The sequence below is a fragment of the Hylobates moloch genome, unplaced genomic scaffold (assembly GCF_009828535.3).
Source record: "Hylobates moloch isolate HMO894 unplaced genomic scaffold, HMol_V3 SCAFFOLD_7, whole genome shotgun sequence".
NCBI lineage: Eukaryota > Metazoa > Chordata > Mammalia > Primates > Hylobatidae > Hylobates > Hylobates moloch.
This window is the reverse complement of record NW_026652282.1, coordinates 99,905,368-99,931,017: the sequence shown is the minus strand read 5'-3', so window position 1 is coordinate 99,931,017 and position 25,650 is coordinate 99,905,368. Positions and strand designations below refer to the sequence as shown.

General features: G+C 38.5%; 1 protein-coding gene across 1 annotated transcript in view; it reads right to left on the bottom strand.

Moving 5' to 3' along the window:
- Window positions 1–25,650, bottom strand: part of DOCK11 (dedicator of cytokinesis 11) — a 214,575-nt gene that overhangs the window by 36,847 nt on the left and 152,078 nt on the right. The window contains exons 35-43 of the mRNA XM_032756251.2: window positions 25,055–25,102; window positions 23,600–23,742; window positions 21,858–21,973; window positions 19,563–19,700; window positions 14,950–15,132; window positions 12,002–12,115; window positions 9,263–9,478; window positions 9,118–9,175; window positions 1,176–1,282 (exon numbers count right to left, since the gene is read on the bottom strand). Coding sequence (XP_032612142.1) covers window positions 1,176–1,282; window positions 9,118–9,175; window positions 9,263–9,478; window positions 12,002–12,115; window positions 14,950–15,132; window positions 19,563–19,700; window positions 21,858–21,973; window positions 23,600–23,742; window positions 25,055–25,102 — 1,123 coding nt within the window. The remainder of the gene's footprint in view (window positions 1–1,175; window positions 1,283–9,117; window positions 9,176–9,262; window positions 9,479–12,001; window positions 12,116–14,949; window positions 15,133–19,562; window positions 19,701–21,857; window positions 21,974–23,599; window positions 23,743–25,054; window positions 25,103–25,650) is intronic.

Sequence of the window (25,650 nt, the reverse complement as noted above, 5' to 3'; positions counted from 1 at the left end):
GAGTGAACAGGCAACCTACAGAATGGGAGAAAATTTTCACAACCTACTCATCTGACAAAGGGCTAATATCCAGAATCTACAATGAACTCAAACAAATTTACAAGAAAAAAACAACCCCATCAAAAAGTGGGCAAAGGACATGAACAGACACTTCTCAAAAGAAGACATTTATGCAGCCGAAAAACACATGAAAAAATGCTCATCATCACTGGCCATCAGAGAAATGCAAATCAAAACCACAGTGAGATACCATCTCACACCAGTTAGAATGGCCATCATTAAAAAGTCAGGAAACAACAGGTGCGGGAGAGGATGTGGAGAAATAGGAACACTTTTACACTGTTGGTGGGACTGTAAACTAGTTCAACCATTGTGGAAGTCAGTGTAAAAAAAATCAGGGATCTCGAACTAGAAATACCATTTGACCCAGCCATCCCCATTACTGGGTATATACCCAAAGGACTATAAATCATGCTGCTATAAAGACACATGCACACGTATGTTTATTGCGGCACTATTCACAATAGCAAAGAGTTGAAACCAACCCAAATGTCCAACAACGATAGACTAGATTAAGAGAATGTGGCACATATACACCATGGAATACTATGCAGCCATAAAAAATGATGAGTTCATGTCCTTTGTAGGGACATGGATGAAACTGGAAAACATCATTCTCAGTAAACTATCGCAAGGAGAAGAAACCAAACACCGCATGTTCTCACTCACAGGTGGGAATTGAACAATGAGAACACATGGACACAGGAAGGGGAACATCACACTCCGGGGACTGTTGTGGGGTGGGGGGAGGGGGGAGGGATAGCATTGGGCGATATACCTAATGCTAAATGACGAGTTAATGGGTGCAGCAAAACAACATCACACATAGATACATATGTAACAAACCTGCACATTGTGCACATGTACCCTAAAACTTAAAGTATAGTAATAATAATAATTAAAAAAACTAAAAGTATGACATAGTAAATACATTCAAAAAAAAGAGACAGGGCCCTCTAAACAGGAACATCTTTGCCTTGGACAGTTTTAATACTTAAAGTTCATTAACCCTTAGTTACCTTCAAAATTAAGTTAGCTGTAATAATTGTTTAATATATATGAATTTTAAGAAGTGAAATTTATATAACCGGCAATGCAGGCCCTGGAATCCTTACTTCACTGTAATGGACATCCATCATCCCAGCATCTTCTTTCATTGCTCCTTCTTCATCTATGTTGGGAGTAATTTTCTTGAAGGCTGAACATCCATTAGGAAATAATTCTGTGTGAATAAAAAAAACAGTGGAGTAAATTTATGAGAAAGCATTTAGTAAATAACAGTGAGCCTTACAGAGATGGGCTATTTAAAATAAACACATATTTTTGTAAGAATCAAAGTCTTAAGTACAATTTTCACTTACAAATATTTTAAAATTTGTTTCCATCTACTACATATTTTATTAGTTTCTCCCCCTACAAAGTGAGCTCAAGTTAGTTATGAATAACTTTTATTCTTTGACTATGTATCATCTTCAATGGCTAGGATAGATGCTCACGTAGTGCAATCTAAACATTTTTATTTAAACTTTGATCCTGTATACATTTGTGTTCTATCATCTAAACAAGAGGGCAGGCACTTTTCAGGTAACCACTAAGTGATCTTTGCTAACCATGTCTAGTGCCTAATTTCACTGAGATTTGGGAGAGGAAGTGAGATGTTGGAGAAGGTCTGGCCTAGGACTTTTAAGAGAGTCAGGAAATAAAACATATGGCAGGGATGAAGCACCCTAGAGAAAACAGGATGGGGCACCGGAAGAACCATCACTTTTGGAGTTATATAGACTCAGTTTTATCATTAACTGTGTGATTTTGTGCTAATGTTTATCTCCCTGGGACTATAAAAAGTTTTACCATCTGTAAAACAGGAATAATAAATAACTATGCTATGAGAATTAAATGAAATGTAAAGTGTTTAGAATGGAGCCTAGTAAATAAGTACTCAATGAATTATTATTAGCAAATAAGCCTACCAATAAATAAACTAGCCTTCGCAAGGTAGAATAAAATAATTGCTGCCAGCTGGAGTCCTGGGATGTAGGAAGTGAACTCAAGCTGAGAACACCTGCTGTAGGCTTCTGGACCAAATTGTTACTGTCAAGCAAGAGTCTAGGTATAAACGCCACATGGTTCCCCTATAGATTCTAGACAGGGGAACATGTGTAAACATTCCTACTGTGTCTGCCTTTACCTTTATCTAAGTGGGCTGTAATTTTAGAGTTCAAGGAAAATTCTGCCTCTTTATAACATAACCATTGAAAAAGTTTCCTTCTGATAGGAGCTAGTCACACACACACACACACACAAAAAATGGCTGTTGCAATCTACTGTTCTACAATCTAACAGTGATACTTACAAATAATGACCTTTACTTACAACTAAGTATCTGGTAATCTTCCTGTTAGAGGTTGGGGAAGGAAGAAGGAAGGTTTAAAAAAAAAATTAGACCTCATGTTGAAAAGATTTCTCAGAATTCTGGTGGAAAAGAGGTTATATATCAGGGCTTGGATTTTTCCAACTCTTCTTGTCTAAATGAAACCTAATCACTAGACATGTATCTTCTGGGTAAGATGCTTGACAGAACATGGGTAGGAACCACACTTCTTTGAGAGAAAGATGAAAGTCTGCTAGGGGAAGATAGGATTATTTTGAAATACTTTTTTTTTTTTTTTTTTTTTTTTTTTTGAGACAGAGTGTTACCCCATCGCCTAGGCTGCAGTGCAGTAGCGTGATCATAGCTCACTGCAGCCTTGACTTCCTGGACTCAAGCCATCCTTCTGCCTCAGCCTCCCAAGTAGCTGAGACTACTGGTGCAAGCCACCACAGCTGGTGAACTTTTATATATTTTATAGAGATCAGGTCTCGCCATGTTACCCAGGATGGTCTCAAACTCCGGAGCTCAAGTGATCCTACCCATCTCAGATTCCCAAAGTGCTGAGATTACAGGCATGAGCCACTACACCTGACTTTGAAATACTTTTTTAAGAAGGGAGAAATACATGGGAGTAGTCAGTGAGTTTTAATTAAGGAAGAAGGAGCCCCAGGAATGAAAGTGATATTTACTTTGACCCACCAAGCTGTAGGTCCATTTTTGTTCAAATAAAGTAGTTAATAAAAGGCACTGGGCCAGGCGCAGTGGCTCACGCCTGTAATCCCGCACTTTGGGACGCCAAGGCAGGCAGATCATGAGGTCAGGAGATTGAGACCATCCTGGCTAACAGGGTGAAACCCCATCTCTACTAAAAAAAAAAAAAAAATACAAAAAATTAGCTGGGCGTGGTGGCGGGCGCCTGTAGTCCCAGCTACTCGGGAGGCTGAGGCAGGAGAATGGCGTGAACCCGGGAGGTGGAGCTTGCAGTGAGCCGAGATCACTACTGCACTCCAGCCTGGGTGACACAGTGAGACGCCATCTCAAAAAAAAAAAAATAATAATACATAAAAGGTGCTGAAGATAAAACATAGCCTGCTTCATTTCTGAAGATAAGCATGCCTAAAATGGTCTGTTACAAGACCTCTAGAGAGTTCTATTCAAAGTACTGGACCATAAAAAGATAAGGAACCTTCACCAGAATGTAAATCAATTCCTCATTTCCTTCTTCGGCAAAGTCTTTCTATTAAAAGGAACAAGTCAGTTGAACAAACAGAGTGTTTAGTGACATGGTTCATTTACATTTAGGACAATACTCCTTATCTTGTTGTAAACATGTGATAAACAGTTCTCAGACTAGCAGCTGGTCTATGCGATAGTCTTTGTGCAGTAGTGCATTAGGAGAACTTTTTGAAATGTAGAAGAAACCATCCCACTTGATCACCACTATCAAGTCAAGAGCTAGGCTGTAAAGAAGAGGGTCCAAGACTTGAGTGAAGAGACAAAGAACATAGCCTTTATTGAAGAAGATAGTCAATCCCTGAAGGCCTCAGGCAGCTAGGTCCATGACTGGGAGAAAAAAAAATTCCCATCTGTTCAAAAGAGATTATTACTTTAAGTAATTTCCAAATGTAGGGCTTTTCTGGAATGCTGGGATTTAAGGGAAGATGAAGAAAGGCACACTCCTATGCCAGAGATGAGATGAGGCTAAAAGCATCTTGCTAGAGTCTTCTGGTGTATCTTAAGTAGAAGTAGGGAAAATTATGTTTTCTCTCAGGAACAAAGACATAAACACCCACTTATGAAAGTTGTGTCTGAGTTATCTAGTGCAAAGACTACTATTGTGAATTTTCAGCTTCAGAGTCCAATATTCTTGCTAAGTGTGTTATCTTAATGCATCTGCCTGATAATGTATCTCTACCCAGAGATGACTATATTCCTCCCCCTTTTTGCTAAAGTTATTAACACCCATCAATATCCAATCATATCAGGACCCTTTGTTAGATTCTTTAAAATGCTTGGAGAAAATCCTGATTCCTTTTAGTTCTAGAAAGATTTTCAGATGGAACAAGTTGCTGAGTCTAGAATTGGCCAGTGTACATATCCCAACAGAAGGAGGCATCTGTTTGAGGGATCTCATGTACACTTATGCAGCCCTGTAGAAGGTGGTCCTGGAGAGTCTGCTATCAGTTTCTCTGGTATTTGACCAGGACTCTTGACCTTGCCGTTTCTAGCTGTAACTTCTGTATTCCTGACTGCTGTCCTAAGGAAAGCAAGATGGAAACTGTTCAGATAGAGACCATAACCCTGAATCCAAGTTATCCCGTGGAAAAAAGTGGAAAGGGGTGTGGAAGATGGGATAGCAGTGCAACCCTTGATTAAAAAGGGTGGCTAGTCAGAAGAAGGATAAGAACTAAGAGTCCTGAGGGGAGGATAAGAAGGGAAAAAGCTATGACTAGGAAAGAATGAGGGAATAAAAAGCTTCATGAAACTTAAGCTATCAGATCCTGGATACCATGTCTTGGGAAAGAGAGCAACATTACCCTGTAAGGAATGAAAAAAAACAGATTCTGTGGGAAAGGAAATTCCTTTTTCTGGGTTGATGGGTGAATCCTTGTAGGCCTGAAGCTTTGCTGAACCTAGGATGCTGTTTGGTGGTGAAAGAATGCAGAGACTTGACTCTTATCTTCCCTGGGGAAAACAGTTGTACCCTCTCTCAGGAAAAGAACAAAGGGAGAATGTGATCTAGAAATTTTGAGGTTCTCAAACAAAATAAAAATAAGCAAATTCTGACATTTTTTATTTTATATTTTTTGGGAGGGAGGAGAATAGCTGACACTCAGTATTATCACTTTGAGATGCCTTCAGTAAAGGGAAGAGAATAGTGATCCTTAAGTCTCTCTGGTAGAACAAGCAAGAGCTCAGGCTGCCTGAAAGAAGTTTGAGGGTAGGGTGAGGGTGGGGGCAGGGAGTACTGCATACCTCCTTTCCCTTTTCCTGTCAGTTCAGTGCCTGACACAGTGAAGAAAAGGATCTGGAAATGGTCCCTTGTGGGTGCTGTGTAGTCACCTTTGAGGGGCAAGGGCCCCTAAGCCCTTCCCTGCTTAGGCAATGATCCAATAGGACAAAATATTTTTTTTCCTTAAAAACACTACACAGTAGAACATCTGCTTCCAATGTGTCAACTGATGAGTAGTATTTTATTCCATCTTGATTTAAAAATATTTTATAATGTACTTCAAGAGAAACTGGTTAGGAATTAGAGAAAAAACATTTTTGGCAACGGATATGTATCAGGGATTTAAAATATATTCTAATGCTCCTTCCCTCTTGGCTTCATTATCAAAGGGCACTTAATGATAGAAAACAGAGTTCTAAAGGTGCCCAATTATCTTAGTCAAATACGTTGGTCTTCAGTGTAAATTCAATGATTTTTTTTCAGTTCTGCACTTAAATGTATTTTTATTTACTGTGTCAATTGCCAGGTCTTATCTAGACTTCAAAAAGCTCACTAATGCTTTCTCAGAATGGATGGGAGGTTAACAGATTACAGGTTTTTTTAAAAAATAGTTTTGGGGGAAGAGGTGATTTTTTGTTACATGGATAAGTCTTTTAGCAGTAATTTCTGAGATTTTGGTGTACCTGTCACCCAAGCAGTACCCAATGTGTAGTGTTTAATTCCTCCCTGGCCCCCACCCCCAGTCCCCAAAGTCCATTATATCATTCTTATGCCTTTGCATCCTCATAGCTTAGCTCCCACATATAAGCAAGAACATACAATATTTGGTTTCCATTCCTGAGTTAGTTCACTTAGAATAATACTCAGTTCACGTTTTTAACTTGTGTTTTAAATTGGTAGTCGACCTTGGTATAGCTAGTATAGTTGAATCAGCTAATTAAGAAAAAAAAAAGGTGTTTTGGATCACTGAAGCTAAGTGGGGAAAACCCTGAGGACTTTTACTACTACCACTATTTTAGAATAAGGTTTTCTAATTTAGGCAAATAGAATTTTCCAGGTTTAAAAATAGATGGCATCAGCAAACCACCATGGCACATGTTTACCTATGTAACAAACCTGCACATCCTGCACATGTATCCCAGAACTTAAAATAAAATAAAATTTAATTAAAAGAACTTTAAAAATAGATGACACCTATAAATAAATATGTAAATTCTCTTAAACATCTTTTTTTTAACATTCAAAACAACATTTTCTCCTCATTAGTGAAGACTGCTTTGATTTCTATGAAGAATAAATTCTAAAAAACCTTGAGGGTATTATGAAATATATAAATGGCTAGTTGAAAATATTATTTCCACTTCCTGAAACGTATCAGTTTGGTGTTTATGCTAGCTGCCTCATGCTAATATCCAGAAAAACCATAGCAAGAAATTATATTTCTAAAGCTTAAGGACTGATAATAAAGATAAATAATTCTTGATTTTTGCTTAGCTTTAATGTCTCTGCACTTGTGAAAAAAACAAAAACATTCCAGGAAATAGTTTTAATATAATTAACTGTTTTCAAAATCTAAAAAGTACAGTTTTAGACTTAGTGGACATAAAAATCTTCAGATTTCTACTACTATTATTATTATTTAGATGGAGTTCTGTTCTCGTCACCCAGGCTGGAGTGCAGTGGCATGATCTTGGCTCATTGCAACCTCTGCCTCCTGGGTTCAAGCGCTCCTGCCTCAGCCTTCCGAGTAGTTGAGATTACACGTGTGTGCCACAACGTCCGGGATTTCACCATGTTGTCCAGGGTGGTCTCGAACTCCTGACCTCAGGTGATCCACCCACCTCGGCCTCCCAAAGTGCTGGGATTATAGGCGTGAGCCACCATGCCTGGCCAGATTTCTAATTAAAAAGATGAGATAATATTAACCTATTTCTCTGAAGACATACTTGAAATCACAGTACTCCGTTTAAGATTCTCATATCTGTCAGTTTATTTGGAATTTCAGGTGTGTAATTTCAATATTTACTTATACTGTGATTTCATATGCATACCAGTGATTTAAAAAAAACCCTCAAATGGGGCCTCATTTTGGTAATTAATCTCTTTCTCTGTTTAAAACTCACATATGTATACCAAAAGGAGAAAACTAAAGTATATCAAACACATAGATTGTTCAAAAGAATTCCAGAGTCAGACAGAAAGTGTTAATTTAAAATATAAGTAAAACGAATCTACATTTTACTTAAGAAGAATCTTTTTTTAAAATTTTATTTATTTATTTATTTATTTATTATTTTTTGAGACAGAGTCTTGTCCTGTCACCCAGGTTGGAGTGCAGTGTCCTGGGCTCAAGCTATGATCCTACCTCACCCCCTTTCGTAGCTGGAACCACAGGCATGTGACAACAGGCCCAGCTAATTTTTGTATTTTTTGTAGAGATGGGGTTTCACCATTCCTGCCAAGGCTGTTTTCAAATTCCTGGGCTCAAGTGATCCACCTACCCATGCCTCCCAAAGTGTTGACATTACAGGTCTGAGTCACCACACCTGGCCAAGAATCTTTTTAGAAAAAGATTCTCCACATGGGTGTTATAAGAGGCAATCAAACACTGAGCCTCAGTGTGAAATGACAGATATATAGTTAACTGTAGGAATTCTGGAATTAAAAAATAAAACAAAATATGGTTGTGTTCCTACAGCTGGAGCCAGAGTGATATGACTCCTTTAATAAGTTGGTTTCATTTTGCCGTATTGTTACTCATTCCACTGCCTTAAAGGAAGTAGCTTGGACACTGAGATAGAGATTTCTTGGTTGCCAGCTCCATTGCCAATCAATGTTTAAACCTAACTCAACTGGGTTACTATCTGAGCAGATGCAGTCTGTTCAACAATACTGTTGAGCAGTAGCCAACAATACTGTTTATGGAAAGGGACACTTGCAAGTAGATTTCCTGAATTAGGAATCTTAAATTAGGAATCCAGGGCTGCTGGACCTGAAGCCCTTCAAGAGTATGACTCCCTTTTAGTACCCAGGTATCACTGCACTAAAGTGGCTGGAGAGACATAGTCTATGGGCAGTTGGTGATGTTAAGACACATGACGGGGAAACAAATAATCTGTGTTATCCCAACTTGAGCCTTGAGAAGAATTTAATTTGTGGCAGTCTTCCAGGGAAGGACAGTCTTGGAAAATAAACACTGGGCATCAGGCCTGGTCCTGTACTATTTTTTTTTTATATTTTATATTTTATTTTAAAATAGGTACAGGATCTCACTCTGTTGCCCAGGCTGGTCTCAAACTCCTGGCCTCAAGCAATCCTCCAGCCTCGGCCTCCCAAAGCACTGGGATTACAGGCATGAGCCACTGCACCTGGCCACCCTGCACTATTTAACTTTTCTTGCAATCTCTAATGAAAGCAGAATGGACAACAAACAATCCAGTCTTCTTTTATAACAGCTTATTTTTTTTGCCAGCCACCACCGCCCGGCAATTTTTTGTTTTTTAGTAGAGAGGGTTTCACGCGGTCTCGATCTCCTGACCACGATCTGACCGCCTCGGCCTAGCGTGAGCCACCGCGCCCGGCCTATAACAGCTTATTTTTAACACTGAATGAGGCCAAGGGTGAACATATTTTTCAGCGTTCAATTATATCATATTCATAGCTAAACTACAAAGATAAAAAACTATTATGCTAAATGAAAATCCCCCCATCTCTAAAAACAGAAATATCTTACTTTTTCGATGAAGAAACTCTGCAACTAGAGCTGCTACATGGACATAACACATCGCAGCCTGAAAAAGGATGACAGAGAAAGAACTGTCAGAACATGCTCAAGGTGTTTTGAAAGGCTGTTTAGAACAAAACTTTTAAGTAGTCACCTCTGAAAAATCTCCATTTTTTACATGAATCTTGGCCATGCTATCAAGCCAGGTTTTCCTGAGCTCTGGGGTGCTTGCATAGGACTTGGCTAAGCTATACTGGAGATCAATTAGCATTTCAGGGTCTTTCTCATGCTCCTTCATTTGGGCAGTGGCCATAAGAACAGTGCGGATTCTCTTGGTCAAGTCTTTGACTTCTGTGGGAAAGGCAGTTGCCTAATTTCAAAACAAACAAAAAAGACATGTTTAACAACAATATTGATGTACTCTAAGGCTTGTCATCCAATGCTGAGGACATAATATGATTTTCACTTCCTGTTACAGTTCTTGGTATTGCATATAGTACACTGAAATAATTTTAAATAAATTATTTTTAAAATATGTAACTAGCCCAGGCTTCAAAGGCTCTAACCTTGGCGGCAGTACATTCACAGGACATAAAAGCATTAGCTCTGGAGCCAGACTACCTGGCTTTGTATCTCAGATCCTCCATTGTGAATTCCACAGCCATGGGAGTGATCTTTGTTTGCCGTTTTCTTGTAACAGTAACTAAAAACTAATAGCTTACTATGTGCCAAGCACTGGTCTGGGTTCTTTACATGTTTTAATTTTTAAGACAACCCTATGAGTTAAGTACTATTATAAAAAAGTATTTAAATGCTTGACCAAAGTCTCAAAATTGGTAAATGTTAGAGACAGGATTTTCACCCAGGCAGTCTGGCCCTGGTGGTGCTCTTGGCCACTCTTCCATTCTGATGAGCATACCTACTCCATCCACTACCTACCACGTACACTAAGGTGAAAACCGTACTGCAGAAATTTCTATTTACACAAATGGGAGGTCATGAATCACAGAACATTCCAGAAAGTTTAGAGAGATCATTAAGCTTTCCAAGTTTGTTTTTGGTGCCAAGAATACCAGAGTTTCCTCTTTACCCTAGCCACTGCTAAGGAAGTCCTATTGCATCCTCTTAACCCCCACAGGAGTAATCACAATTATCTATATGATTCAGAGATGATGAGGAAGAGACAGGTACAGAGGATAGGGAGCTTGCCAATATGAACACAATATGTGGGGGAAATGGTTTGAAACACTGCCTTCTTGGCCAGGAGCAGTGGCTCATGCCTGTAATCCCAGCACTTTGGGAGGCCGAGGCAAGTGGACCACCTGAGGTCAGGAGTTCGAGACCAGCCTGGCCAACATGGTGAACTCCCATTTCTATTAAAAATATAAAAAATTACCCAGGCGTGGTGGCAGGCACCTGTAATCCCAGCTACTCGGGAGGCTGAGGCAGGAAAATCACTTGAACCCAGGAGGTGGAGGTTGCAGTGAGCCGAGATCGGGCCATTGCACCCCAGCCTGGGCAACAAGAGTGAAACTCCATCTCTAAATAAATAAATAAATACAATAGAAATAAAAAATACCTATCTGGCTTTGAATCCCTTTAAAAATAATAATTATATACATAAAGTTCCTTTCTATACATTAATAGAGATCCCATTTACCAGGGGAAAGGCGTATCTTTTCATAATAGGGTTTGTTGGTAATGACTGCCATAACAGAATAAAACTAAGTCATTTCATAAATGAGTTACGGAAAAGAAAAAGATTTCCTATCAAGGAGAGAGTATACAAGCCCCATTTACCTAGAAAAACTTACCAATCTACCTATGTAACATAGTACTAGGGATGGTAACAACTGGTAGAAACAATTCCTTAGAGTATAGGCATAAGTGGTGTAACTTGTTTCTATGCTCACAAGATTAGCTGGAGCATATACTGATGCCCTGAGGAACTAGTAGAACTGGCTGGAAAGAAAACTTTCCCAGCCTGAGAGTGGCTGGCACTACACACTGTTATTTTTCAGTACAAGCAACATTCCTATGGGAATATTTTTTGGTACATAGATTCTACACATGCAAACATCAAATATGCTGTGACTATGAGCGTTTAATGTTTTTCAGATTTTACACAATGTTGTCAAACTGTGCTGGAAGATGACCTTTCCCAAGAATGGGGATGATTCATTCCTCTGGGAGGAAAAGTCCTATTGGCAAAGGATTCTTCTTTCCTTGTATACATGTGTCACTGAAGATCAGAACCTGCACTCTATGCAACAAAGCAACAGATGAATTTTTACAGTGCTATAAGTTTTAAGCATATAGGAAAGAAAGTGGAACAGTGGTCAGAGTCTTGGGTTTGGCCTCAGCAAAATGGTGCTTAAGAGTGACAGTCTTGGTGTTAACAGATAATTTTCAAAACTCACAAAACCATCAAATAATGAATCCCTTCTGTGCCATTCCTCATCCATTGGCAATGGATCAGGAAACTGTCAGCTATTCTAAGTGAAATTTTGTGAAATTTCAAATTCAGTGCTTATTTAACCAATATTAAAAGTGGTGACAATTGTTAAGAAATAAAGGATCTATATATTTTCTGAGCAAGTTTGGAAATGAAGCTCAGAAAAAAAAATTCAGATTCCACTTGCCATAACAACTATGAATACATAGTATATTCATTCATCCATCCACTAAACTGATATTGAATATCTGCTATGTACCAGGCAGTGTTCTAGGTACTAGAGATATAGTGATGTACAAGACAAAGCCCTTAACTCATAAAACTCACATTCCGTACATTCTATACTATCAAAAGTTGTGAATCCAATGACAGTTTAAGAGTTTAAACTTCCCTGATAGCAAAGGTGGTTCTAATTTATTATTTGAAATGAGAACATACCTTCATAGGTCTGTCACTATTTGCAAAATTATTGATAATGAATAAAGACTCCTGAAATCTTGATCCTCCGCTTAGTGCTACATCAGCTATCAGCTGGCTTACAGCAATTATTATCTGTGGGAAGAAGTAAACATTATTTTCCAAATAACTTTTAAACAAATGCTGCCTATGCTCATCATTTTATAAGTACATAAGCACTCACATGAAATGCTTCTTTTAAAGATTCTACACTGTACCATCATAATGTATTTTCTTCATATATGAGGGGTTTACATTCTTCTGCTGAAATAGTAACTTGAAAGGCACCATTTCAAATTTTAAAGGATCTTTCTTGGTTAGACGTAAACAATTTTTCAAAACTCATAGGACAGCCAGATCTAAAACTATTTTCATAACAGCGAACTGATACAATGGTAGTCAGGTCTCCATTTTAAATATGCTTTCTAGGTTGTAGCTGTGGCAAAGGTGAGAATAAATCATGTTTTTCTTTGATGATTTCTCATTCCTTTTCACTAGTCTATTTTAGTTGGCTGGACTTCCAAGTCCAGTGCCTCAGCAACTTTCTTTGTTTTTGACCAGGGCTTACCTAGTTTAACAAAAGTTTATGGAATGGACTTTGATGGTACTTTTTATTTTTTGAGACAGGGTCTCACTCTATTGCCCAGGCTGGAATGCAGTGGTATGATCTTGGCTCCTGGTTCACTGCAGCCTCAACCTCCCAGGCTCAGGTGATCCTCCCACCTCAGCCTCCCAAGTAGCTGGGACTACAGATGTGTGCCACCACACCTAACTAATTTTTTGTATTTTTGTAGGGACAGGATTTTGACATGTTGCCTAGGCTGGTCTCGAGCTCCTGGGCTCAAGTGATCCAGCCACTTATACCACCCAAAGTGCTAGGATTACAGGCATGAACCACTGCCTTTGACGGGACTTTTAAACCTCTCAGTCTCCCTTGGGTGAATGCCAAAACAATTCATGCTAAGATGTTAATGGCTGGATGCTTTACCACTGGTCCTAGGAAGCAAGATACAGTAATAGCCATGGGTATGGGCTCTAGAGTTGAATGCCTTAGATACAAATCTTGACTTTATCAATAATTCACTGTGTGGCTTTGGAAAAGCTATTTAACCTTTCTGTGCCTCAAGTTTCTCATCTGTAAAATGGCTATGATAAAAATCCCTACTTTGTAGAGGATGAAAGAGATCATAACCATTAGAGTACTAGTTAATCCTTTACTGAGCGCTTATTATGTGCCAGACAGTGTTCTAAGTCTTCACATTTATTAATTTGTCTATATTTGAATAAAAGACTTAAAGAAAACTGATGCTTTGACCCAGAAGAATCAATACCAATGGAGGAATTTCAGGTATATTGGCACACAAATTACGACAATGTTCTGGGGAAAGGTGAGTTTCCAAGTGCCATCTCATATAAAAGCAAATAGTAAAGGACCTAATGTGTAATGATGGCTGACTCTAACATGCAAAAGTAATTATACAGCAGACTTTTACAGGAAGCATACACAGTATTCCTATTAGATTTTCACATTATTGATGACATTTTTCAACAAGCTGCTTATGGTTGTTTCCCCATTAATAATCTTATCTCCAGTAAACAACTCTAATGGGACAGACCATGACAGTAAAGATATAAATAGCACCAAGGATTTCCCATATTACAATGAAAGCTACTGAGTCAAGCAGTCCCAATTGTGGTTTAGTTCAGAGCTATTTCATCCAATAAACCCAAAAGTATGGAGATGTTGAATAATAACTATCATGTAGGAAGTATCTATCTTATGCTACACATTGTGTCAGGCACTATAGGCACTATACACACCTTATTTTAATCCTCAGGGTAATGCTGCAAAGTGAAATACTCAGTCTCATTTTACAAATAAGGGAACAGGTTCAGCCAGATTGAGTGACTTGCTTAGGGTCACAGGGCATGTAAGGATTTAAGCTATGATTTAAGTGCGGGTAGGCCTGATTCCAAAGTCAATGCTTTCCACTAAACCTTGAGACATCTCTCATTTTTAAAATAAGTGGGCATACTGGAGCATGAAAAACATAAACTGTGTTATCTGTTCTGTAAAATCTAACAAGCTTGTTATTTAATCATCTCATTTAATCCTCATAAAAATCCTATGAGCTAGGTAACAATATTTACCCCACCGCATTTGCAGAAACTGAGGTACTGAGAGGCTAAGGAAGTAACTTGCTCCAGGTCACATAGTATGTGGCAGTCCTCAAATTTGAACTAGAGACTGGGCACGGTGGCTCATGCTTGTAATCGCAGCACTTTGGGAGGTTAAGGTGGGTGGATCACCTGAGGTCAGGAGTTTGAGACCAGCCTGGCCAACATGGTGAAACCCCGTCTCTACTAAAAATACAAAAATTAGCTGGGCATAGTGGTGCACGCCTGTAATCCTACTCGGGAGGCTGAGGCAGGAGAATCACTTGAGCCCGGGAGGTGGAGGTTGCAGTGAGCCGAGATCATGCCACTGCACTCCAGCCTGGGCAACAGAGCGAGACTCTGTCTCGAAAAAATAAAAAAAAAAAAAATCTGAAATAAAGCCTATGCTCTTCTCTGCTCAGGAGCAGCTCTATTCCGTAGAAATACGACACATGCCACATACGTAATTATCAATTACCTAGTAGCCATACTAAAAAGATACTTATTTTAATATACTTAACCTAATACAGGCAACATATCATTTCAACATATAAGCAATATAAAACAATTGAGATATTCTATTTTTTTCATACTTAAGTCTTCAAAATCCATAGTATATTTTACACTTTCAGAACATCTAAATTTAGACTAGCCACACATCAAGTGCTAGATGGCCACATTGTATTGGACTGGGTTGGGTGGCTCTGGATCTTGATCTAGAGGTTAAAGATTGAAGAGAAGAAAGATGAAGAGGAGCTTTTATTTTCACTGACCTGTAGATGTGTCCTCAAAAAGGTTTTCCTTTTGGTATACTCAAAGTTGTTTCTCATCAAAAGATACAAAAGTGCAGATGCTTCATTCCTGGTTGAGCTAATTTTCGATGTGCAGCACTTTAAAACCTCATAGCAAAATGCAGCACACATGTTTACTCTTCCTTTGAAAAATGCTGAAGGAAACTAAAGAACAGGGAAAACAGAAATAAGTATTTAAAATCCAATCATAAAATCAATAGAATATCAAGTGCCCTCTATATCCTCACCTAAAACTATGCTGGGGGCTTTGAGGATACAAAATCAACATAACGGGCCGGGTGCGGTGGCTCACGCTTGTAATCCCAGGACTTTGGGAGGCCGAGGCAGGCGGATCACGAGGTCAGGAGATCGAGACCACGGTGAAACCCCGTCTCTACCAAAAATGCAAAAAAATTAGCCAGGCGTGGTGGCGGGCGCCTGTAGTCCCAGCTGCTCGGAGAGGCTGAGGCAGGAGAATGGCGTGAACCCGGGAGGCGGAGCTTGCAGTGAGCCGAGATTGCGCCACTGCACTCCAGCCTGGGTGACAGAGTGGGACTCCGTCTCAAAAAAAGAAAAACAACAAAATCAACATAACGCAGACTCTGCTCTCCAGAGAGCCTGAACTAGTTAACATAAACACCAGCATGTGATAATAATAGAACTTAAGTCAGTATACAAGTTATTACAAAGATGTAAAAGTACTGAATATAAATGCTATAGATCTGAGAAGAGCTCAAGAGAGTCTGCAACATATTATTATATATAATAATATAATATATGTAAAAGTAATTGCGGTTTTTGCCACTATATAGTGATATAGTGGCAATTACTTTTGCACCACCATAATACAGTAAGCAGGTTCTCAGTATGTTTTGAAAGAATGCCTGAAATGATGAATGATGGGTCTCAAATGGGGGCTTAAAAATGGGAAGGTCAATTTTCATTACTTACTCTTTTGCTTTATATTTCAACAGTTCCTTTATTGTGAACATCAATGTGCTGAGAAAATTATAGCTAAAATCTATTCAACAAGTGAAGTTCATCTTTTAACAAATGGGATATGGCAGATACACACACACACACATATCCTCTTCACATAAACACAGATAGTTAAGATACATGTTAGCATAGAAAAGGAGTAAGAAAGTGACTAATTATCAAAAGAGACAAGTGGCCTGTTCCTTTAAGAATGTATTCAGTCTGCTCTGTGGAAGACACAATATACAGGTAACACAGACTTGTTACAATTTCCCATGCTTTTAGGTCTAGGCAAGCAAATAATAAGCTGCTTCAGGGTACACAATAGATGTTTCTCAGAGAGTGAAGCTAGAGGGCCATCTTTTAAAAATTATTTCTTAGGAACCTTGAATTTAGACCTACATATAGGAATCTACCCTTTATTTCACCTTAGTACCAAGTGTAATTCTATGCAGATAATGAATGCTTAATAAATGTTTTCTGATTGGCAATTGGGAAATCTCGCTAATAATTTCACCAGATCAAACTAACTCTGGATGAAGCAGATACTCTGGTATGAAAATAAACATTTAAGGGAGATCATAGCTATAGTGTAGCTCATCACTACACTAAGTCTTCTACTCACATCACTCACTTCTCTGAGTGGGCAATGGCTAAAATCATCAATGACCTAATTGCCAACAGACCTCTTTTCCCCTTTATCTTATTTGACTACTCTGTATACGTCATGACAATGTTGGAACTCTTTCCTTCTTCGGCTTCCATGATATTCTTCTTTCTTACCTTTCTTCCCACCTCTGTGACTGCTCCCTCTCATCTCCCTTACAGATTCGTCTTTGAACCTCCCTTCTACGTTGTTTCTCTCCAGTGTTCTGCTCTTGATTTTTTGGTGGTTGTTGTTTTTCTTCTTCTTCAATGTACTCTCCAGGGAAAATCAAACCACTCCCATGGCTTCAACTACCACTTGTATGTTGATGCTCCCGCTAGTTCGCTATGCTTCAAAAATACCAGCCTTTTAGTTCTCAGAATATTCTAAATTGTTTCCCAACTCAGAGCCTTGGAACATGTATGTCCTTCTCCCTAGACAGTTCTTCTTTAAGCTCTTTTTACAGCTGGCCCCTTTTCAATAATTCAGGTCTTTTTTTTATTTTTTTCTTGACGAAGTCTCGCTCTGTTGCCCAAGCTGGAGTGCAATGGTGCGATCTTGGCTCACTGCAACCTCCACCTCCTGGGTTCAAGTGATTCTCCTGCCTCAGCCTCCCGTGTAGCTGGGACTACAGGCACATGCCACCATGCCCAGCTAATTTTTTTTTTTTTTTTACTAGAGACAGGGTTTCACTATGTTGGCCAGGCTGGACTTGAACTCCTGACTTCGTGATCCGCCCGCCTCAGCCTCCCAAAGTGCTGGGATTACAGATTCAGGTCTCATTTTAAAAGTGACAAACCTGTCTAAGATAAGATTATCTCCCACAAATCATTTACTGTCTCAGCACCCTGTTTGTTTCCTTCCTAGAACATATAATAATTATGCTTTTTTTTTTTTGAGACGAAATCTTGCCCTGTCACCCAGGCTCAAGTGCAATGGTGCGATCTTGGCTCACTGCAACCTCCGCCTCCTGAGTAGCTGGGATTATAGGCAACCACCACCACGCCCGGCTAATTTTTGTATTTTTAATAGAGACGGGGTTTCGCCATGTTGGTCAGGCTGGTGTCAAACTCCTGACCTCAGGTGATCTGCCCACCTCAGCCTCCCAAAGTGCTGGGATTATAGGCATGAGCCACTGCGCCCGGCTCATAATTACTAATTCTTTTGTTATTTATTTTCTGTCTCCCCTATTCCCACTAAGACTGAACACTTCATGAGGGCAAAGAGTATATTTATTTTGTATCTCCACTGTATCTACAGGACCTAGTACAGCACTTGACACAGAGAAGGTCCTCAATAAATATGGTATGGATGAATGGAGAATGACTCCAAGTCTGGCTCTCCAATCTGATCCCTCTCCAGAGCAAAGATCCATATATCCTAATGTCCCATAGGCACTCAAATTCAACAGGACTCATTAACTTTTACTGCGAATGTAGTCTTTCCCCTGTATTTCACATCAACCACCACACTCCACCATACTGTCAGTGGACTGATGATCAAATCCTGTAAATCCTTTTTCAACATGTCTCATCTGCCTTTGATCCTTCATATATCCACTGGCACTGGCTTACTTCAGGCCCTCATTTCTTATCTAGCTTACTGTAACTAGTCTTTTTACTGCCTTTGACTTTGTCACCAATCCTTCTTCAACACAACTTTTAAAGAGATTTTCCCCTGTCCTTACCAATTCCCTCTTAATACAAATATAATTGTGTTACTTCCCCGCTTAAAATCCTTCCATGACTACCTGATGCCTGAAAGATGAAATCCAACTCTTAAGATGAGTCCACATGATCTGTACTCCATTTACATCTTTAGTTTCATCTCTTGGTGAATCCATATTAAATCCTAGCTCCGTTGCTGCAGAAAAACTTTTGCTAAATTAGAATTTTTCTCCTGCTCACCCCCAGAGGTCTGTACAGACTTATTTTATCCTGATGGTATTTGTTTCTGTGTATGTGTATCTTGATGTGTGTGTGCCTCCCTCTACTGGACAATAAGCCCTTAGGGACTATATCCAGTAAGTACCTACACAGTTTTTGTTAAATGAATTATTTCTGAATCTCTTTCCTTTAGTTTCTTGTAACATGCTTGTGTTGAACTCGGCTTCCCATAGATTTTTAATTCATAAATTATATTAAAGAATGGCAATAAAAAGCTTCAAATTCATCTAATTTCTGTATCTGTTAAACACAATTGGCTGCTATCTAAATAATTAGGATGGCAAAAAGTTTTCAAAGCTTAGCTAGCCTATTACACAAATAAAGAAACTGAATTTCTTTGTCTTATTGCAGTTACATAAACCAGTGGAAGATCTGGACTGTGCCTTTCCATAATCTTAGCTCTATCTTGGTTAATTATGTTTATTCTTAAGTTTAAAAAGCCCCTGAGCACAGAAAATAAATCTTTGCTGTCTGTTTCAGTCATATTTCTTCCTAAAAGCCAAGTCTGAGGTTACTGTTTAGCTGAGGTAAGTGGACTGCACATTTAGGGCCCTCAGTTATGGCTAGCATTGAAAGGCAGGATTCATCCATTTGAACATGTACTGAGTGCTTACCATTTCCAAGACATTGTACAAGACCCTCGGATTACAAAAGTTGGATCCTTTCAAAGTGTTTAGACATGGGTGCACTCATGGCTTATACACCTCCAACATGACAATACTTTTAAAAAGAAGCAAAATAGAGAACTGGCAGGCTTGGTAATTTTAAAATGATATTCTTCAAAGGAGCTTAATGGAAAAGGGAAGGTATGATGGGGTGAAATAAAAAGTAGCTTCTGATTTGAGGAGGTTCACGGTCAGGCCCTCTGTGTGTGCTTTGTTGTTCTGCATTTCTATTTACAAAGGCAGTACTTAATGGCTTCATGAGCTGGCATTGTATATGTCACCACAATGACCCCCATTGTCTCGTCTTTCCTTTTTGCAATGAAGAGAGCCCACCGGCTGCTCCCAAACTTCTGTCCTTACCTTACTGATGAAAGCTCTCAGTGAGGCAAATACATGTTTCAGCGACACTTCAGATTGTCCATTTTTAAGAAAAGCAAGATGTATATCAAACACTTTTTTCATTAATGGGTTATGGCCATCATTATTTAAAAGTTGGGTCTATAAAACATTAAAAAATATGGTTTATGCCCCATTGAGAACGACAGAACTGATTTCACCAATACCTGTTTATGAAACCACTGTTTGCAAGTTTCAGGAAAATAAAAGGCTCTTACATATAATTTCAAAATATTTGTGCCATCTTTCAACTTGGAAATCTCAAATAAATACTACATACATGATATCTAAAATACTTAATCCCAACATTTTAAACAGGTGGATTTTATTTTTCAATGCAACACAGCAATATACAGGACTAGTATGGGAAGAGTATTTTCTATTAACCTATACCATATTGCTTCTCAATTAAGAAATCAATAAATTAAAAATGAATACAAGCCAATCAGCCTTTGTATTTCTGAGAGACTAAATATTGTAATGTATGAATGAAGGAAAATACTAGTTCTACTTTATTAGATTATGATCTAATTTACTTTAAAAGTATTTTTAGTATATGGTTAGCCATTCGTGAAAAAATAAGCCCTCTATGAGTAGAGATAATTAACAGGTATCACAATTGAACAGACTATGTAAATTGTTTAAATGCCCCTTGCAAAGAAACAACAAATTGTAGAGAAATACCTATTAGTTTGTCAACTTTGTTTTAATCAGCAATGGTTAATTTCTCCAGCCCTATCCTGCTAACCCTCAAGAAAGTAACCAGCAGGTTACAAGTTGGCCAAAAACAACAAAACCCAAAACAACAACAATCTAATGATAATACTGACAGCCAGAATCCCTGAATGGTGTTTGATTTTTCTGGCTCTTTCCTTAGCATATTTCGAGGCATGGTATAGTGGCTAGAATCATGGTCTCTTATAACTGGCCTAGATCTCAATCCTGATTCTGCCACTGCCCAGCTATATGACATTAACCTCCTGTGGGCCCCAGTTTCCCCATTTTCAAAAGGGAATAATAACAGTATCTACATCATAAGGCTATTATGAGGATTAAAAGTGAGTTCATATTTGTATTTTTAAGTTATTGAGATATAATTTACAAACCATAAAATTCACCAGTTTCAGGTATAAAATTAAATTACATTTAGTAAATTCGGCAACAGAGTTGGTGGCCACCACAATCCAATTTTAGAACATTTCCATTGTTTCAAAAAGATCACTCCCCTTTCTCATTCCCAGCCTCACAATGAAAAAGTGAGTTAATATTTGTAAAGCACTTAGGACAGTGCCTGATATCTACCAAGAGACTATATAAATGTTTGTTAAATAAATAAGAGGTATCAGAATAGGAGGAAGGAATACAATGTACATCATGAGATCTAATGGCTTTCTTAGTTATTGGCATGAAGAAACATGGAGTTGTGTTGCACTTTAATATAGAACAAATCTAATACTTCATAAAGGGATCTGTAGCCTATTTATTAAAGGTATTCTGCAGCCTACTTTGTATTAGTATCTAATGCAATTTTCCTTTATAAGCCTCTTTGAAAAGCACAGGCCAGGTTTCCATAGAAATTCTCGAGGGCTGAAGCAATTAACTTAATTACTTAGAGAAGAGGGGAAAAAGGAAAAAAAAAATCTGTATAACTGAAGTGAAAGCAAGCAAGATTTTCACCTTTGAGTTCTTACATTATGGTCACATCGTTTTTACTTTTCAAAGCACTCTCATGTCCATTATCCCATTTCCCCCTCCAATAATCCTGCTAGATAACTGCTTTTACCTTCTTTTTAAAATCATAGCAATGATGATTTGCACTGAGAGGCAAACGTCTGAGAAAAAACACTAAGCGCATGGCTAGGGAAGCCAGCCAGCCAGCCTGCCCGGACATCATCTACCCTGACAGGACATCTCATCACAGTGGGTATTTGGGCACACAGATCCAATCATATTTTGGGCTAAAAATTGCTGGCTACTTAAAGTATGGAAACTTTGTTTTTAAATACGAAAATCTAATAGAATTTAAGAGGGAGAAGAGAGCTTAAGGGCAAGTTAGTCCACTCCCTTCCCTTTAGGGATGACACAAGTGAGTCTCAGTGACTTCCAGGGTCACATGATAACCAAACTAGAACTGCCATCCACATTTCCTGACTATTCATGCCAGCCTTTTTCACTGTACTACCCCACATTTGACTAGGTAATTTCTGCATAATGTTACTTTGCAATGGTACCAACTGAATTATAACTCTTCATTTTTACCTTGAAGCACTGAGTGAAAAATGATATGGTATCTAGTACTGTTAGGGAAACTTCAGTAGCTGTATTGCCTTCAAGAAGTGCCTGGTGGAAAATGTCTGCTTCAGTTGTTGTAGAACCTAGGATTAAAAAAGTAAATTAAACTTTTCCCAACACGAAGATGCACATTATGGTGTTGAATGACTTTCTACCCAAAGACTTAAGACAAGAAAGGGGGCTCGGCTGGGTGCGGTGGCTCATGCCTGTAATCCCAGCACTTTGGGAGGCTGAGGCGGACAGATCATGAGGTTAGTTCAAGACCAGCCTGGCTAGCATGGTGAAATCCGTCTCTACTAAAAATACAAAAAATTAGCTGGGCATGGTGGCACGCACCTACAATACCAGCTACTCAGGAGGCTGAGGCAGAAGAATCACTTGAACCCAGGAGGCGGAGGTTGCAGCGAGCTGAGATCGCGTCACTGCACTCCAACCTGGGCGACAGAGTGAGACTCCATCTCAAAAAAAAAAGAAAGAGGGCTCACAGTGTCATACTGTATTTAACTCCTTCATCAAATATAGTCTGGGTTAATCAATTTCATTAGTTGTCATTACAGTTCTGTATCAACAGGTCTGCAGGACATAATTAGGTGCCCACCTCTTTGGAGACAAGGTTTCAGTGATGAACTCTGGCGATGTAACTAGGAAATAATGTGGGAGGCCTTCTAAGTCATGCCATTAATTATGTGGGTAAAAATGGGAAACCACTAAATAGAAATTCAGCTACAGATAAACAGTAGTGCCCTATGGTCAGACATTTTCAATTATGCCAATTATATGAGATTTGTTTCTAAATCAGAAGGAAAACAAGGTATCTTGAAGGCAACTGAAGGCAGTAGGTTCATTGTATTTTTACAAGAAGCTGAAGGCTTTAAAACATGCAGATTTAAAGGTCCTGAGTCTATTAGCTCAGGGTCTAGCAAAACATTATTTTTTATTACTAGGTCCTACCACAAAGCCAGTTTTGCTGGCTTCCTTTTCTGAAACCTTCAGAGGACTGTGTGGAAACAAAACATTCTCACTCTTTGAGTTGTTATTAATATTTGCTTTTCATAGGATAGCTTCCATTTATATAACCCTCTAGCTTCCACAGTTGGGCAAGATTTCTCTCCTTGCCCTATTTGCCTTGTCAATACTTCAACCTGTCTGAAATACACCTTTGCCATACTAGTATTTAGGGTTCACTGATTTCTGCAGTCAACTCAGCATGTTCATTCCCTAATCAATAAATGACCAAAAGTAACTAAACAAATATTACATATACTACTATATTAAGATGTCAATATTTGCATTAAAGTTTAACAGTAGGAAGGAAGAATACTCAATATAAAAATGAGAATAGCAATTCCATGGGAAAAAATTAATTTCTTTAACACTAAGAAGAAAACATCATGACCTAAAATTGTTCAAAAATCCATGTGTATTTTATCATTTTATAGTCATGTATGATGAAATTGATTATATACATATATACATAGCAGAGAGATACAAATACATGTATGTATGGGAAATCATTTCCAATCATACTGGTAATTTAAACCAGGACTTCTTTTCTTCATACATATTTAAGGGATACAGGTGATATTTTGTTACACGCATAGAATGTGTAATGATCAAAGTATTTAGGGTATCCATCACCTTCAGTTTTTATTATTTAAACCAGGACTTCTTTAAGGTCAAAAGGGTGCCGCACACACATTTTCACTTACTGTGATTAAGTGTAAATGAACTTTCTAGGCTACTAAGATGCTGAAGCCGGGCCTGCATTACTCCTGATCTGTTTCGAAGAGCAGGCATGGTTTGCGATTTTCGGTCTATTCCGAAGTGTTTTGACAGCCAGGCATCATGCACCCTAAAATAAATTTTAAAGTCAGGAACTGGAGTGCTCTAATAACATATCTCAATGTTACAATCTTTTTAACTAAAAAAAATTAGGTTTCCACATAAACATAGTAGTACACTCAAGGATTAAATGAAGCGTCACTAGAAACTGGATGAAGTTTTAATGTATCTTTAAAATAGCATATATGAATATAATTAAGGAATTTAGAAAGGGCTTCCACTTCCCTCCTTCTTCTCAAAAACATCAGAGATAAGTGGCCAACACTCCAATAAGATTCAATCTTTTCACGGGAGGTGAGGAAGGGCAAGAGTGGGAAGAAGATAGCCAGAGGTTCACTAAGGGTTGAAATGAGAGGGGAAAATCCTAGAGTCAGATGTTCAAGAATGAGTGCCAATCTAATCTGTTTCTGGACTTGAGGTAAGTTTGGATTAGAAATTTTTACTCTGTAAGCATGTCTACTGCTAAGATGAACAAACTTTTCTTTGTTTTACTTTAATGCTGTTTCCATTTAAAAAATTACAACTGGGTCATACATGGACTAAGGAAGAAATAGTTTGTTTATCCTCTAGTAAACGTAATGGAAGAGTTGACAGAATCCTAGAGACTGAGGCTCATGGTAACAATGGCCATACCAGCTCCAAGTTATGGGAAAAGATGGTTGAAACTGGAACCCTCACCACCCAAACTACCTATCCTTAGGACGTTCCAGAGACTAAACAGTAATCCCCATCCACACAGCCTCTTAAAAATTAAACATTTTTTAAACTATTTTTGAGCTCCTTTAATGACTAACTCTACCCCTAAAATATATCTCATTGAAATAAGCAAGTAACCTTCTTCACCTTAGAATCTCTCAAATATTTCCTTAAGTATTTATTTCACTAGGACTTACATGGCAAAAAGAGGAAATAGATAATGTATCGTTTATGTCCCAATTGCTGTTGGGGATTTCTATTTGCCTTAGTAACTGAGGTGAGTATTGGTATTTTTCAGACAAAAATACAGACCTTACAGTTGTCCTTACTTTATGATTTCCTGCCTTCCCCTGGATCTAGCCCCTTCTGGATTCCTTTAGAAAAGATAAGCATCTCGAAGGTAGAAACTCCGTATATCACTTTAATCATCACCCCTTGGGAAGCTTGAAAATGTAAAAGTTCTCATTCGTTTAAACTTTCAGTTGGGACATGTTAACTAAATCACGGGTATCCCAATGTTAACTCAAAATATATAATATATAACCTAGGTTTTACATGGCATGGCTAAGATTGCCCTCTGTTGGAAGAGAAGGAAAAAGTAGAAATTGCAGTGCTATGGGAATTACCTTGCTATGTTTCTTTTCCCCATATATCTAAAGTGAAACAAACATACTCTAGAAAGAAAAACAATAGCATGTTAGTAATATATTAACATCCTCTACAGATTAACAAGTGATATTTTAAAAGTCATGAGTTACAAAGAATGGCCTATTTAAATCATATTATAATGATAAGTGTTTTGCTATACAGAAATACATAGATAATTGTGGGCTTGCCATATTCTATCTTTCTACATTTATTTGCTACAATTACATCATGTCTTCATATACAATTTTAATGACAGGTTTAAAAAACCTGTCAATGCAAATCACCCTTTATGCTCTGTAACTTATCATAGCAAAGGTCTCCATCAGTCATTTTTTATTTTTGACACAGGACCTCGCTCTGTCACCCACGCTGGAAGGCAGTGGAATGATCATGAGCGGCTCACTGCAGCCTCGACCTCCCAGGCTCAAATGATTCTCTCACCTCTGCCTCCCAAGTACCTGGAACCACAGGTGCACATCACCATGCCCAGCTAATGTTTTATTTTTTGTAGAGATCAGGTCTCACTATGTTGCCCAGGCTGCTCTCAAACTCCTGGGCTCAAGTGATCCTCCTG